General features: G+C 41.4%; 1 protein-coding gene across 1 annotated transcript in view; it reads left to right on the top strand.

The window, feature by feature from the left end:
• Nucleotides 1-13,316, top strand: part of LOC136864229 (titin) — a 60,600-nt gene extending 47,284 nt beyond the window's left edge. The window contains exons 2-3 of the mRNA XM_067140960.2: nucleotides 8,264-10,544; nucleotides 10,791-13,316. Of these exons, the coding sequence (XP_066997061.2) occupies nucleotides 8,264-10,544; nucleotides 10,791-13,034 (4,525 nt within the window). The 3' untranslated portion in view covers nucleotides 13,035-13,316. The remainder of the gene's footprint in view (nucleotides 1-8,263; nucleotides 10,545-10,790) is intronic.
• Nucleotides 13,317-17,960: the final 4,644 nt, after the last annotated feature.

The raw sequence follows: 17,960 nt of genomic DNA, 5'->3' as shown, positions 1-17,960 counted from the left end.
ACAAAAGAAAAAAGCGCAACCGCCCTGATGCGCCTTGGCCTACTAAGCGATCGTTACTCAGACCGAAGGCCTGCAGATTACGAGGTGACGCGTGATCGGTGCGATGAATCCACGCGGCCGTTTGGCTTTATCGACCAGGATCACTATTTCACTACAATATAGCTCCTCAATTGTTCTTGCGTAGGCTGAGTGCTCCTCGAACCAGTCTTCAGATCCAGGCAAAAATCCATTACCTTCCCGGAAATCAACCCAGGTCCTTCACTTAAGAGGTGCGGTCGGTGCACCTAGATGGCGGGGCTGATATTATTATTATTATTATTATTATTATTATTATTATTATTATTATTATTATTATATTGAGCAGTAACAGACTAACTAAAATAATTATCAACCTGGCCCTTTCATCTAAAACCAAGAACAGCTGGATTCGTGAAATCGAAACAGATTTCGAAGAAGTCAACATCTCGGAAGACGTTGTACAGGACAGATGTAAATTCAGAACCAAAATCGACAATCACCAGTTTGAATATAAACCTAACACCAGAGCCACAATAACAGAAGAACGAAGGAAGAAGCTCAGCGAGAGGATGAAGAGAATTTGGGAGGAGAATTAGGCCAGCATATCAGCTAAGCTGGTTCAATCGAGCTCGTAAGTAGGCCATAAAGTAATACAACGATGAAGAAGAATATGAAGAACAACAACCAATGGTCTGCTTATTGGCCTTCGGTTCAGATGGTTGATTATTTGATATGATGATCGCCAATGTGGGAAACGACACCGAAAATGAAGTTTTTGTAGCGGGTGATCTTAATTGACCAAATGTTATCTGGGCTGCTTGTTGTTTAAAGGGGCCTAACATCGAGGTCATCGGCCCTGTTTTATGGGAAGCTTATGCGAATGACAGGAAGCATGACCAACAAATGGTGAATAAATTAATCTGGGAAAGACAGCTGAATCAGGGAGTGATGGAACCAACTAGAGGAAAAATATTCTAGACGTGCTGCTGATAAAACCAGATGAGCTCTGTTGAGAAACTGAAGTGATAAATGGTATAAGTGATTGCGGAGCTGTTTTTGTCGTAGTTAAAAATAAATGTCATAGAAAGGAACGTTGTAAAAGTAGGACGGTTAGCCAATACCATATGGTTGATAAGAGGGGCATGGAAGAATTTTTGAATGGTAGTTGTAGTAGGTCGAAAACGGTAAATAAATTTATAAACAGCCTAAGTGATGGGATTAAAACAATTGTTGAGGATTGTGAAAACAGGTATGCACCCTCAAATGTCGCAGGGAATTGTAAAGGTCCACTACAGTATATTGCAACGGAAAAATTTAAGAGATTAAGAAGGACGTGCAGATTGGAAAGAAAAATTAGGAATGGCTGTGGATGTAAGGTGAGATTGAAGGAACTTACTAGGAAAGTGAATTTACCAAATAAGTGAGCTTTAATGTGTAGGTGCGATGTTAAAACACTAGCTTTTGAACTGGAATCACACATAAGGCTTTTTGCGGATGATGTTTTACTGTATAGAGTAATAAATAAGTTGTAAAATTGTGATCGACTATATAAAGAGAGAAGGTGGGCAGCAGACAATGGTATGAGGGTAAATGGGATTAAAATTCTCGTTGTTAAGTCTCACAAAGAGGGAAAGTCCTCTCTCAGTTTTAATTACTGTTTTCATGGAGTGATAGTATCTCATTAGGATCACTGTAAGTTCCTAGGTTTTAATATAAAGAAAGTTCTTCATTGCGGTTTCCACATAAACGAGCTTGTAAATAGAGATTACAGACCTCTTCATATGGTTATGAGGGTATTTATGAATTCAAGTTAGTATACAAAGGGAGTGCGTATAAATCTCTGTTCAATTTCTGGTTAGATCCCATTTAAAGTATGGTTGCAGTGCATGGGACCCACTCCAGGATTACTTGATGCGACATCTGGAAAATATCCAAAGGAAAGGGGCAAGATTTTTTGTGGGTGATTTCCAACCAAAGGGTAGCGTTACGAAAATGTTGCAAACCTTGGGCTGGGAAGACTTGGGAGTAAGGAGAAGAGTGGTATGCTCCAAAATGTCAGTAGAGATATGGTGTGGAATGACATTAGTAGACGAATAAGTTACACTTGAGTGGAGATTTTAATGGTACGGTGGTAAAGATAATAATATGATGAAAGAGATGGGAATCAAGAGGACAAGTATGGGAAAATATTCATTTAAAAGAAGAGCAATTACGGATTTGGAATAATTTATCAAGGAAAATGTTTGATCAATTTGCCAAGTTCATTAAAATCACTTAAGAAACGGCTAGATAAACAACTGATAGATAATATGTCACATGAGTGACAGCCCTAAATGCATATCTATGATGTTTAATGTTTTCTGGGTTGTGAACTTTTATGACTGCTAACGAGGATGCTCTACCTTGAATGTGGTTTACTATTTCATGATTAAAGCAATATTTGTCGATTTCGTGTTTCATGAGTTTGAATTGAAAACCTGACCCAGGAAATTATAGCCAATTTTTCTTGACGATCTCCATTTTATTAGCTTACTGATTATTTGAAACTTCGTAAATGTATTGATGTAAATGTGTTGATCACCATGATTATTCATATAATTCGACTTCATCTTGTTGTTTGAGTCATCAGTCCATAGACTGGTTTGATACAGTTCTCAATGCTACCCTATCCTGTCCTAACCTTTTCATTTCTACTTAACTGCTGTATCCTACATCTCCTCTAATCTGCCTGTCATATTCATACCTTGGTCTATCCCTACCGTTCTTACCACCTACTCTTCCATCAAAAACCAAGTGTACAAGACCTAGGTGTTTAAAAAATGGGCCCTATCATTCTATCACTTTTTCTGGTCAAATTTAGCCAAAACGATCTCCTCTCACCAATTCGATTCAGGATTTCATTCGTGATTCTATTTACCCATCTCACCCTCAGAATTAATCTGTAACACCACATTTCAAAAGTTTCTATTCTCTTCCTTTCTGAGCTAGTTATAGTCCATGCTTCACTTGCATGCAATGCCACGCTCCAGACGAAAGTCTTCAAAACATCCTTCTAATCCAATACATCAATGTTCGAGGTGAACAAATTTCTTTTCTAAGAGAGGCCTTCCATGCTTGTGCTAGTCTGCATTTTATGTCCCGGTTACTTCTATCATCATTAGTTATTTTGCTACCCAAATAACAATAGTCATCTACTTCCTGTAAGACTTCATCTCCTAATCTAATATTTCCTGCATCACCTGAATTTGTTCGACCGCACTCCTATACTTTTGTCTTTCAAAGCTCTGTCGAATTCTGACCTCAAAATTGGGTCTTCCATGTCATCAGCTTAAACAGCCTCTTCTTGTTCCAGAACACTATCATCTATTTCTTTACCTCGATACAACTGTTGGATATTGTCCTGCCATCTTTCTGACTTATCTCCTTTCCCTAGAAGTGGTTTTCCATCTGAGATTTTAATATTCATAAACCTAGATTTCCTTTCTCCAACGCGCAGCTGTGAGCTTGCATCCGGGAGATAGTGGGTTCGAATCCCGCTGTCGGCAGCCCTGAAGATGGTTTTCCGTGGTTTCCCATTTTCACACCAGGCAAATGTTGGGGCTGTACCTTAATTAAGGCCACGACCACTTCCCATTCCTAGGCCTTTCCTATCCCATCGTCGCCATAAGACCTATCTGTGTCGGTGCGACGTAAAGCGAAATAGCATTAAAAAAACCTTTCTCCAAAGGTTTCTTTTATTTTCCTGTATGCAGCATCTACCTTTCCTAGGGCCATTCAACCTTCAACATCCTTGCACTTCCCTTTCAACCATTCTTCCTTAGCTGTCCTGCACTTTTCATCTACATTATTTATTCGCCTGTATTCTTTTCTTCCCTCATTGGCTGAATGGTCAGCGTTGAGACCTTCGGTTCAGAGGGTCCCGGTTTCGATTCCCGGCCGGGTCGGGGATTTTAATCGCCTCTGATTAATTCTTCTGGCTCGGGGACTGGGTGTTTGTGTTTTACCCCAACACTTTCCTCTTCATATTCACACAACACACTACACTACCAACCACCACCGAAACACGCAATAGTAATTACATCCCTCCATGTAGGGTTGGCGTCAGGAAGGTCATCTGGCCGTAACACACGGCCAAATTCACATGTGCGATACAGTTCGCACTCGCGAGCCCACAGATGTGGGAAAAGCGGTAGAAAAAGAAGAAGATTCTTTTCTTCCCTCCTCATTTTTTGCATTCTTGTACTTTCGTCGTTCGTCAATCAGATCTAGTATCTCTTGAGGTATCCATTGCTTCTTAGGTGATCTTTCCTTTCTACCTAACTTTTCTTCGGCAGCCTTACTGATCTCATTCTTCATGACTGTCCATTATTTCTCTACTGTGTTTCCTTCATCCTTTTCACTCAGTCTCTGTGTTACATGTTCCTTGAAACAATCCCTCACACTATTAAACTTGTCTAGATCCGATCTCCTTGCATTCCTTTCTTGAATTTCTTCAACTTCAGATGGCATTTCATGACTAACAGGTTGTGGTCAGAGTCCACGTCTACTCCTGGGAAAGTCTTGCAATCCAATACCTGGATTCTAAATCTCTGCCTAATCATAATGAAGTATATTTGATACCTTCCAGTGTCTCCAGGTCTCGTCCATGTATACAGCCGTCGTTTGTGGTTTTGACCCAAGTGTTAGCCAGGACTAAATTGTGATTGGTGCAGAATTCAACCAGCCGGTTTCCTCTTTCATTTCTTTGTCCCAATCCGAATTCTCCTACTGTATTACCTTCTCTTCTTGGCCTACCACTGCATTCTAGTCTCCCATCACAGTTAGATCCTCATCACCTTTTAAGTGCTGTATTAAATCTTCTATCTCCTCATATATTCTTTCGATTTCCTCATCATCCGCTGAACTAGTAGGCAAACAGACCTGCACTATTGTGGTGGGCATTGGTTTGGTGTCTATCTTGACCACAATAATCCTTTCACTATACTGGTTATAGTAGCTTACCCGCTGTCCTATTTTCTTATTCACCGGGCGAGTTGGCCGTGCGCGTAGAGGCGCGCGGCTGTGAGCTTGCATCCGGGAGATAGTAGGTTCGAATCCCACTATCGGCAGCCCTGAAGGTGGTTTTCCGTGGTTTCCCATTTTCACACCAGGCAAATGCTGGGGCTGTACCTTAATTAAGGCCACGGCCGCTTCCTTCCAACTCCTAGGCCTTCCCTCTCCCATAGTCGCCATAAGACCTGTCTGTGTCGGTGCGACGTAAAGCCCATAGCAAAAAAAAAAAAAAACATTCTTATTAATTGTTAAACCTACTCCTGCATTTCCCGTGTTTGATTTTATGTTGATAATTCTGCAGTCGCCTGGCCAGAAATCCTGCTCTTTCTGCCAACGTACTTCACTTATACCAACCACATCTAACTTTAGTCTATCCATCTCCCTTTTCAGATTCTCTAACCTACCACAGCGATTCAAACTTCTAACATACCACGCTCCGACTCGCAGAATGTCAGTATCCATCTTCCTGATGACGACTTCAACTTAACTGCAAGAATTAATAAATGAAATGAAATGTCGTATGGCTTTTAGTGCCGGGATATCCCAGGACGGGTTCGGCTCGCCAGGTGCAGGTCTTTCTATTTGACACCCGTAGGTGACCTGCGCGTCGTGATGAGGATGAAATGATGATAAAGACATCACATACACCCAGCCCCCGTGCAGTAGGAATTAACCAATTAAGGTTAAAATCCCCGACCCGGCCGGGAATCGAACCCAGGACCCTCTGAACCGAAGGTCAGTACGCTGACCGTTCAGCCAACGAGTCGGACAATTAATAAATAATTCATGTGGACGAGATTGAGTAATTTTGCTCATAATTGTTGCCTTCTGACACAAACACATCTCGTTATTTTTATCAGATAACATTGTATTACGTGGATAAATACTCCAAGATGGAGTGGGAAAGTTCTTCCCAAAAGATCATTCTCTTTTATAGTAGCAAAATACTACTCTGGTAGTAAAGTGATACTGTAACTTAAAAGATTTTCAGTCTCTCTAGCACACTAGTTCAAAACATAATGTATAACACTATGATATACCAGTAAAAAAGACATACTATTAAACCAAGACTGGCATGTTTCGGTCTACAATTACTGTACATCCTCAGATCCTATCGAATCTCTTTAAATCATGCGCATATTTGTAAAATATGTTTAACGTTGCATAAACTAATCAATGATTATGAATTTGTGATGTTATGAACAAATATGAACAAATAATGAATTTATTAGTCCTCTACTGTCACTTTAATTATGGGAATTGTTCTATACGTTCATATCTTAGCTGATGCCGTCCGTTACCTTCAGAAACTGTGTTTGGTCTTTGTAGCTAAGTAGGGGTGAGAAGAAAGTACTTTTTTTTTGCTAGTTGCTTTACGTCGCACCGACACAGATAGGTCTTATGGCGACGATGGGGCAGGGAAGGGCTAGGAGTGGGAAGGAAGCGGCCGTGGCCTTAATTAAGGTACAGCCCCAGCATTTGCCTGGTGTGAAAATGGGAAACCACGGAAAACCATTTTCAGGGCTGCCGACAGTGGGGTTCGAACCTACTATCTCCCGAATACTGGATACTGGTCGCACTTAAACGACTGCCGCTATCGAGCTCGGTAAGAAAGTATTTAGGCAATAACTCTGTATCGTGGAAAGGAGAGGGGATGTAGTTGGGACCAAAAGAATGTGGTCATATTGGCTCTGTACGATGGAGAATGGACTGGGTGCTGCCTCTTCATCATATAATGTATTTTTATGTACAAGAAAGTAAATGCATGTTAATTATTTTGATTAATTTAAAGTCAGGAATTGAATTAAAAAATATTTCGTTAGACATTATTTTTATTGAGGTGTAGTAATCTTCCAAAACGTCTCGATTGGCGAAGAAATTCAGAGCATTTAATACAGATAATAATATCATAACCCACATTCGATACATTTAAGTCAAAGTAGTATTTATCGCTAGAAATAAGGCCATACAAGTTACGTTTAATTCAGTTCCATACTTTATTTCATCAAAATCATGAATATGAATTTACTGCCTAATACACAAAAATATATTATAAGACGAAGAAGCAACACTTACTCTTCCCTTTCAAATGAATTGCGTTAATGCCCACAACATTCACGTAACCCTCTCCCACTTCCCCTTACCCATGCACGGAACAGAGTTATTGCCTATAAAATAATATTATTTAAGACTTTTTGCATTAGCGCTTAATGAATCCCAGAGGCTACTTTGATTTAAATGTCTGGAATCTGGTTTAGGACATTCTTATCTATAGTAAATTCTCTGAATTAACGAAGCGTCTTCGCCAATCGAGATGTTTTAGCAGGATACTACCAATCAATAAAAATAATGTCTTACAAAGTACTACTTAATTCAAATCCTCACCTTTATTTCATGAAAATCATTAACTTACATTTACACTCTTATACACAAAAATACCTTATAAGGTGAAAATGCAGTAACCCCCTCTATCCTCCTTTGTATAGAATCAATGCGCACTCATTCCTATCACCCTATCTACTTCCCCTCCCTCTCCACCAAACAGAGTTATTGCCTACAACATTTCTTTTCGCCCTCCTACTCAGCTACAAATACCAAGACCGGAGATGAAGAATTGGCGTCAGTCCAAATACAGTTGCTGATGGTAACGGACGAAAGCAGCTAAGATATGTACAGAAAAATGTCCATAATTTACTAAAGTGACAGTAGAGGACTAATACATTCATCATTTGTTCTTATTTATTAATAACATCACCAATTCATAATAATAGACTAGTTTAAGGAACGTGAAAAATATTGTACATATATGCACATGATTTAAAGTGATTTGATAGAATCTCTTGTTGAACGGAACATGTCGTTCTTTGTTTAATAGTGTGCACTTTTGACATGTTTGTTATATAATACGTTTCGAACTAGTGTGTCCGACAGACTGAGAAGGTTTTTTAAGTTACATTAACTAAATCGACACTGGAAAGTATGGCTTCCTTCTTAAGAAAATAAAAAATGGTAAAGTGCTATTAATAGAGAATATGAGACTGTTATAACCTGTGTAGTTGAAAATAATATGGTAATTCATGACAATGAATGGCACATAATTTTTGATGAAGTTAATTTTAAATACTGAAGGTTTTATTTTAAACTGTTTACTCTGAATTTGCTCCTAACTTCATGCTTATAATTTCTTTCGCAGTGACCACGAGTACGAGCCGATATCGCCCCCTGCAGATCCTCAGCAGCCGCCACAGCCGCGGCTGGCGATGGACATCGACGTGGAGATGGAACTGGGGGTTGCCTCAAAAAAGAGAGAAGGTTCACAAGCCAGCAGCACAGACAGTCGTGAACGCCGCTTCCTCCGCATCCCTTTGGACGACGAGCTTGTAGTTCCGGGAGATGGCGAGGCAGAGGATGCGGCCATGGGTGGTCGTGAAATGGGAGATACCATGAACGGCAATGGGCATGAAGACGTCGATGGTGACGCTGACGCTGATGCTGAGCGAGAGCTTTCTGCTCAAGAACTACAAGCACAGATGGAAGAGCGCTATTTTGCCAACACCCCTACCACAGAATCACGTACTGACTGTGATGTAAACACTAGTCAGCTAGACTCGTCTGGCCTAGAGGACTTACCTCTGAAAAGAGACGCTAGAAAAAAGAAACAGGATGTTGCATCTGATAAACAAACTGAAGCCAGGGGACTTCAGCAAAAAATACGGTCCCAGGCCGGACGAATCAGAACGAAGCTTAGGAACATGTCACGACCCAAGTTCTCCATGCCAGAACGGCCGAAATTTAACTTACCAGAACGCCCAAAGTTTTCTATGCCCGAACGTCCTAAGTTCAATTTACCGGAGAGACCAAAATTTAATTTACCTGAACGTCCGAAATTTAATTTGCCAGAACGACCGAAATTCAATATGCCAGAACGGCCTAAGTTTACAATGCCCGAACGTCCTAAATTTAATTTACCTCAGCGTCCGAAGCTGACGATGAAAAGTTTAAGTCTATCAAAAAGCTCGCCTAAAAAACCCACAAGTAGCACGCGGCGTCCCTTAAGGGATCGTCCGTCCACAATATCCACGGCATCCTCCAAGAAAAATCTCTTCGACTTTGATTTCAAATCTTACCCTCGCATATTCGATCGGAAGTCACGTGCTAATGCAGATTACGCCACGTCTTCTCCAAAACAAACACGTGCGCAAACACCTCCACCGAAAATGCCATCAAGAAAGAAAGGTCCTGTTGGACAGCGATGGCTTCATCGTTTCACTGATATAAAATATGCTGACGAAAACATGCCTGAATTGGGAGACGACGAGGATGAAGCTATGGGAGCCAGGGGTGGTATTGGAAGGGATATTCAGGATAGGATGGACATAAGTAATGATGAAAGATATAATATAGATAATAGGGAAGGTGGGGAAAGACCAGAATCCACACATACTGAGTCAACTTCAGCTTTCCGCGACAAGGACTATGGCTATGCAATCACTATGGTAGATAACACTCAAGCCCTACAAGAAAAGAGTGATCAACCTTCTAATAGCATTCCAGAGTCAGATCGCGAGCAGCGCTCTTCAGGAAGTTCCTCTGACCGTCACCGGGCAGGTGTACTTGAGGAAATTGATTCTGACGAATTTTTCTTGAGAGAGAAAGGGCTTAGTCAGGAGGACGTTGATGTAGGCCGATATCTAACTTCCGAAATTAGGGATGCATTCCGCTCGCCCGTTAGCGCCCTATCACAAATGGATAAGTATGATTACTATGATGATGAGGAAGATATGGAGAACTTGGGTCAACAGTATCGAGGCACACCTGAGAGAGAACCAACACGACCTGCCCGAACACGATCTTTACGACCTCGAAAGCGAGAAGGTAAAAGTAAGACACCAAGTCCTCCTGTCGAAGAAGACAGTTCTCAGTTCTTCAATACATTTCCACCAACTCGACCGAAACGAGTTCGTCGGCAGCCAGAGCATATACAGAATGAAGATGAGCAGACCCAACCGGACCAACCACAAGAAGGAATAGAAGTTGAGGCAGGTGTAGAAGATGAAGAAATAGATGCAACCGCGGAAAAGGAAGAAAAAATACATGATGTAGGAAGTCTCAATGAAGAAGTTCCTGCAATTAATGAAGAAAATCTGGAACAAGAAATTGGTACTACCGGTTTAGAGAAACCTGCCTCGGATGTTCAACGAATAAGCCCAACCATAAAAGTATCTGTGCCGGAGGAAGAGTTCATTCAAAACGTTATTGAATACCAGGAAGAAGATTTTCCTGAGCAATCTGAGGAAAACTGGAATGCTGAAGATGAACTCACTTCGGCGTCAAATGCACCGTTAGTACCCAAGAGAAAGAGAAGAAGTAGGAGGGATCTACTCCAAGATTTGCCACAAGAGCCCATTTGCAATGGTAGCTATACCAAGGAGGACTGGTTGGAGAATATTGAATCACGTATCGTTGATGATGAGGTAAGCAGTTCTCCTACATTGTATCTCAATTATTGTAAGCCGTTCGACTTCGATACTTTGCTTTATATTTCTCAAGCTCATGAATTAGTACACGTATCAATGTTTTGTACTCTCGTGTGTAAGTTTTATGGTCGGTATAGTACGAAATATTTGAATAGGCCAGTTTTTAAGACATAAATATGAACATATTATAAATCGTTACACAGATTTTTTAAGTGACCGTACGATTTTAATTTTCCTTTTCAGATTGCGGCACTACGAATGGAGCCGGACTACATTATACCAGCGTCTCCTGATGAGGAATACTTTGAGGAGGCCCCTGTTCCACCCAAGCGAGGCCGCCGGAAAGGTTCCCGAGGAACATCGCTCATTGATGAGGACAGAACTTCGCGTGGTGCAGAGTCTTTGCCCTCTGAACGAGATGTTGTTGCCGATGACGTTGCCTGCGACATATCTCTAAATGACATGGGAGGCTATGCCTCTGTGGAGAAGCCATCTAAACCCGAGCCTGCGAAACGGCGCCCTAAACCACCTCGTCCGCCTCCACCAGGGCGACGGAAGCGATCTGTCGGACAAATTCGTGTGACAACAAATGACATTTCTCACTTCTTCTCCCTTCCCAGAAAAGCAATTCGTGCCCCACCCGTTCGTCCGGTACGAAACTACAGCACACTGGGCCCATCAAGACCTCCAAGACGGGAACGGGTCATTGAACATGAATATACTGAGCAGGAGGAGAAGAGCGAGGCCTACATGGAGATAGAAGACACAGATTTATCTTTGCGCCAGGAAGAATCTCATGGAAGTACTCGTGATCTACAATCAGGAGATGTCATTGAAAAAATGAAAGGGCGGCCATTACCCCCTCCACCACGTCCACCTCGAAAGGGAAGAGAAGGTAAAGATTCCCAAGAAGTGGAAGAATCCTCAGAAGGTCTAAAAGATTTGAGTGGAGGCGAAGGTAACTTAAAAGTAGAAGCTTACACAGAAGAACCTATGGCAGCTTTGATTGACTCCGTATTTTATTCTAAACAAGAGGCAGTTTCTGCTTACGACCAGTATCAAGATAAAGTATCAGCTGAATTTGAAGAGGAGCGAGCTGTGTCTCCATCACATCTCATGACGGAAACGGACGTGGAACCAGAGGAAGTGTCAGTTGCTACTCAGACAGACCCACTACCAGACGACTTTTGTGTCGAAGCCGGGGACATAGATGACCAACAGGAGCCTCCAGTACTAGCTGATGCCAGCACGGAAACTACTGCTTCATCCATGTTTAAATCATCAGTGAATATTCAGACTGATACCCGAACTGAGCCTTCAGAAGAGAAAGTTACAGCTACCCCTGTTCAAAGGGTTGAGGTATCTCAGTTTCAATCTTTTAAAAGGGAAGAAAAGCCTCCTCCTGAAGTTCCTACGCGTCCACCTGAACCCGTCATAATTGAACGACCAGTGCCGTACTATGTCATGCCGGACCCAGACACAGAAGTTGAACTGAAAGCACAAAGACTTCAAGTATCGGAATTAGACGTTGAAAGACTTAACGTTGGTGAACTACAAGCACAAAAAATTATGGTGTCTGATATCGATGGGATGTCTATGCAAGTTGCAGAACTCAGTAGTAAATCAGGACATTTAGTTGTTAGTGGCATTGAACTTCCATCAGGATTTCTTCAAGAGCTAGTTGACTCGCGATCCAAACCTCCTTCTGTTGTGACCCCAGAACTGACACAAGTAAGCTCACCCTCGACAGTAATAAGTCCGCAGTCACCAACAGCTACACCAGAAACTGTAATATCCAGTTCTGCCCCTCCCACAGAAATAAGTGAACAAGTTCCTAGTACCCCAAAACAGTCTGATACGCCAGTAATTCAAGCCGAAACGATCTCAAGCCCTCTTGCATCAAGTGTTCCTCCGCAATCTACTTCTGCTGCGCGATCTCGTAGCCACGTTCATAACATTCAGAGTGTTCCGCCCGAGTCTATCCATTCATACATACCCGAATTCTCCCCGAATTCTTCTACTGTGCGAGGCTCGTCTCGCTCCAGGGCTCACGTTTCAGCTATCCAACGCGACTTTGGATCCGAAGAGGAGATGCTCAACTTGATTCCAACACCTTCGAGTCGCAGAAGACGCCATTATTCTAGACCACCAGTGCTTCGCGATAGCAGCGATGAAGATGAGGAAGAAGATCTTGCTTCCTTCCATCCACCCACAAGGCGCCACCAGTCGAGAGCAGGGGAGCCTTCTGTGGGCGAACTTGGAAGACAAATGGTTCAAGCGTGCCAAGCAGCCACAATGAGAGCGATTCGACATACGTTACAGTATGCGAACTCCCATCTCCACGAGGGAGATGATAAAAGGCGGGATTTACAGATAGCTCTCTGTCTACTACTCGCGCTCGTGGCAGCCCTCATACTCATGGGATTTGGCAGAGGAAAGACATTTCATTATCACCACTGGGATTATCTCTTCCCACCCACCCGTTAACATTTTTCAGGAATCATTTTTGTCGATTAACTGTGATCAGCCTGAAAACAGCCATTGGACTTAATTTATATTATATCAGTGCAGCATATCCATTCTTTGTGTACCAATTCTTCGATATTTCCATTTGTTCATATTAGAGGTGTTTATCTTTTTATTTTACATTTATACCTTTCTCAGTTCTAAAATATGTTTTTCATGAAATTGAAACATTTTGCACAAATCTTTTCATTTACAAGTGGCCCTTGATTTGTAAATAAATCACCATGAGTTGTTTGTTTATAACTGAAATTTGATTAATCCAAGATTTCCAGCCCCATTTTAGTTCAGAATAGGAGGGAGTACTTCATTTATCACAAAGTTTTACTTGCAAGAGCACTTGCTGTTTATTTTCTGCTGTTATTGTAAACGATATTTCTCTGTCATTCATATGTTATATATTATTGATAAAATATACAAGTGGTACAGTTATATTGTACTCAATCGAAAGGTCTTAGCCTCAGCAGTTCTGAGGAGACGATTGAGTATTCCTTCAAAATTATTAATGATACATAATGAATGTTATTTTGTTTTACGTCCCACTAACCACTTTTACGATTTTCGGAGCCGCCGAAGTGCCGAAGTTTTGCCCCGCAGAATTTTCTTTACGTGACAATAAATCTACCGACAGGAGGCTGATATAAATGAGCACCTTCAAATACCACCGGACTGAGCCAGGATCGACCCTGCCAAGTTGGGGTGAGAGGGCCAGCATCTCAACCCTCTGAGCCACTCAGTCCGGCATTAATGGTAACTTACAGTCTGTTGCATAACTTATACATTATTTCATCAGTAATATATTTCCAAAGTTTTTAAAAGCCTACTTATTATGAGCGACTGAGAACCAAACCAAGATAAGAAAATGACGATCAACTAGGAGCATATGTGTACCATATGACATCACATGTCCACGTTAAATGGACAGAATTTACAAAAACTAATGTACCACATATGATACTGCAGAGCTGAAGAGAATATTATTATCTTTGAAAACTAAGGAACTTAAGCAATACTTCTACCTTCATAGCTATGCATGGAGAGACACTTACCCTAGAAGCAAAGTTCAGTGTTTCACTCTCTGCCCAAGGTTATTTTCAGAAGCTGTTCTTGAGTGTAGAATTTTCTCTCGTCTCTTCAGCACCTTTCCAGGTAAGTGATCTTATTTTATTTGATTTTTAAATATCTGAACATCTTTGTCGATTCCTTGGTGAAGAAGTTACGGGCATAAAGTAAATTATGCTAAAAGCAATACAGCACTCACGTAAATTCATAATACTCTTTGTCCCTGAATAGAGAAACGATAACTAGAAACATTTGCCGTGGCGGTATAATGGTTCAGTCAACAAATTTATTACCCAGCATACCACACACAATTTGAGTATAAACAGACTACCCCTGTATAGGACAAAAGACCCCCGAGGAAGTGGCAGATGAAACCCATCTGTAACCTCATCACTGATATAAGTGTGATAGACTTACTAGCTCTATGCATGGTCTATTACACTGATACTGTTGGATGAGTGAACCTGAAAGCTATGTAGCTTTCCAGAAGAGGAAGCATCTTTTCTAAATGTCTGGACTTATTGACGAAACTGTATCCTTCTGGGTGAAGCAGCAATACTACTGATACTCAAAGTAATGGTCAATTATATGTTTGTAAAATAATTTCCCTAGCTTAATACGTAAATTTCCCCGTGCATTTTCATTCGTTGAATATTATTTAATTAATTCTGTCGAAGCATGTTTGTCATATGACACACTAGAATTAAACATTTTAAGCTTTCACACGTCTACATTTGAAATACGCTCCTCACACTGTCATGATACCCCAGTAATGTAAGTTGCAATAGCATTTTATTTTAGAGCATCTTACAGAGCTTGTCGGTGTGGACTAGGGACTCAGGCCATACTTGGTGCAAGCTCTGGCTAATAATGGTTCATTTCTAAAGGATACGCACCCTTCCTCCCCAACCCTAGTCAAAATAAACACCATATATATTGTACCGATTGGCAATGGTACCATCTTACCTGATTGGATGTGCTCACGCAGCTGATGAATACTAAGTACCAGCTTCTCGTATTGTAATAGATACTCCTAACACTTATGAGATTCTTGTAAACTGTCCATATGACTCACATGGTCACATTTTCATTTCATTTAAAACTTATACAGTCTGAGATCTGACGAACTGTCAGCACTCGTACTGTGCACCCTACTGTTATACATCTGTCATATCCTTGCATCTCATTGGTTAATTCGTACGAGGCTTCCGTCTCTTATACGATCTGGTACATGACTGAACCCGTGCAGAGAACTCCTTCCTCTAAATATTACGACGATTGTGGCTTTAAGACACTAAATATTTATACCGGTTAATGAATAAAGATAAGTCCAAGACCCATTTCTGGTGAGACATAGATTTTACAGTTGCGCTATGTCTTCTGATATGGGTTAGAACAAATGTATTGCTTTCATTTACTTGCCTCAATCTCGTCCTTGACTTTGACTGTACGAAAATGACTGATGTATGAGCAATGCGAGAGAATACCATTTCTTACGCAGCCTGTCCCTGTTAGGGATGGTGTGAAAATGATGCTCATAGAGTCGGTTGGTGTTTGCGTTTCAGTAGGCTTGGCTGATTGATATGCAATAGCACCTTCTGGTTTAGCGAGGAAAGCAACGGGATACTGACTCATATCACTAGTAGGTTTGATTGCCCATCCTTAAACTCAGGAGCACCATTCCATAAGTGCGCGGGTATCCACCTCAACTTTTATTTCTAACACCAGGGTGTTTAAATTATAGGGTTCCCATTTTTCTTTTTCACGCTACGCCACAGATATGTATGTATGTATGTATGTATGTATGTATGTATGTATGTATGTATGTATGTATGTATGTATGTATGTATGTATGTATGTATGTATGTATGTATGTATGTATGTATGTATGTATGTATGTATGTATTTATTTATACCGGTTAATGAATGTATGACCGGGTGAGTTGGCCGTGCGGTTAGGGGCGCGCAGCTGTGAGCTCGCATCCGGGAGATAGTGAGTTCGAACCCCACTGTCGGCAGCCCTGAAGATGGTTCATTTTTCCCTCAGCTATTTTGTCAAAGTTAAAGATTAAACTTAGAAAAATCGATGAAACTAACAAAGTTATTCCAGCCCATATTAAATATCCCTGTGCACTGCAAACGCTATATCTCACCAGAGGAGGATCTGGGCTTAATTCAGAGTTTGACGTCATTTTTTAAACGAACTGAACAAATGTTGTTTACTGGACCTTCCCCACCTTCGGCGATTCCACCCAAAACATTTGACACTTGAGTTAGTCGTCTTTCGTGTTGTAAGAAAATATTTTGGAGCAGTGTCCAAGTTGTTATTATCGTCCTCAGATTTGGCCAATTCTACATCCTAGTCGTCACGAGAGGATGTCAGTTTCTTTATTACTCTTCTGGCTCTTATATCTTTTGGCTAGGCCTTTGCTGGCAAGATGTAGTGTTTACAGTGCACTATGTCTTCTGGTATGGGGTAGAATAAAATTGTTACTTTCATTGACCTGTCTCAGTCTTATACTTGGCTTTGACAATATGAAAGTGACTGAGGTATGAGCGGTGCTAGTAATATCATTCCTTATGCAGCCAGTCCCTGCTATGAATGGTGTGAAAATGTCATTCATAGGGTCGGTTGGTGCACGCATTTCAGTGGGCTTGGCAGACTGATGTGCAATAGCAAATTATGGCTCAGTGAGGAAAGCAACGGGAAACTACCTCACACCTCATTTCCCTAGTACGCCTCTTCAGTGACACCTAAGCCATCTATGACAGCTAATGGTGAACCTGTTGAGGATCCAACCAGCCTTCGGGCTGAATACCCAACATACATACATCTTTTGGCCTTCCCTTTTACTTTCCGTCACTCAGTCTTTTGGATAGTATTCATCAGGAAATTAATTCGACACTCTCAGCTTCACGAGGCAAGACGCTACTATTTGCCCTACGAGTGCAAGTTCTGAAATCCGCCTAAAGGCCATATTCGCACTATGCAAGTGGTAGAAGTCAAGAATAAGTTTTTTCTTTTTTTTTCCATGTGTTCATCGAAACATTAACTCCTATTCATCAACGATGGGATAGGAAAATATTACGACTGGGAGGGCAGCAATCGTGGCCTTCATTACTGTACAGCTCCTACATTTTCCTGGTGTGAAAATAGGATACCACTGAAAAGTTTCTGGGCTGGCGACATTGGGATTCGAACATACCCTGTTCCAAGTTCAAATTTACCGATACACGACCTGCACTATGTACTCAACAACCTAGGTATACTGTATTATATTAACTCATACCGTAATATAACTGACAGATTCCTCAATATGTGCTCTTAGTTATCTGAGCATTGAACAATTTGTTCTGACCTGTGTCTTCATTGTTTCTTGAGCTGTCATGGTATGACATTGTTTTTACATAGGTGGTAATGTCATTAAGAACACACAGTGGCGAATCAGCCTTTACATAATTACAACCGGAACTCCATACTATAACAATAACCAAGGGCCTCATCCAGATCTGGATGCTGGCAATCTGAGCCGGATTTTTTTCTTATAGTAAGCAACTTTCACGCTAGCCCCCGGAAACCGAGTCTTTGTGTAACGCGGCGGATGTTGGGGAAGGCAGGTCTGGGTATTCAGTAGTGGATTCCTTGACGCCTTCAGATAGGGCTTCTTGTGACTGGGCCCCGTGGACTAGAGGCAACACGTGCTACTCACCGCTCTGCACTCTTCGTGACTCGTCACAGAGTTAGTAGTTAACAACGTTTTAGCGGTTGACATTAGTCACTTGGACCCTCGTTAGAATGAACGGGTAATCTCGGCAAGATCTTTTGAA

Source organism: Anabrus simplex, chromosome 2, assembly GCF_040414725.1.
Source record: "Anabrus simplex isolate iqAnaSimp1 chromosome 2, ASM4041472v1, whole genome shotgun sequence".
In the NCBI taxonomy this organism is placed as follows: domain Eukaryota; kingdom Metazoa; phylum Arthropoda; class Insecta; order Orthoptera; family Tettigoniidae; genus Anabrus; species Anabrus simplex.
This window is presented reverse-complemented; position numbering and strand designations above follow the sequence as displayed.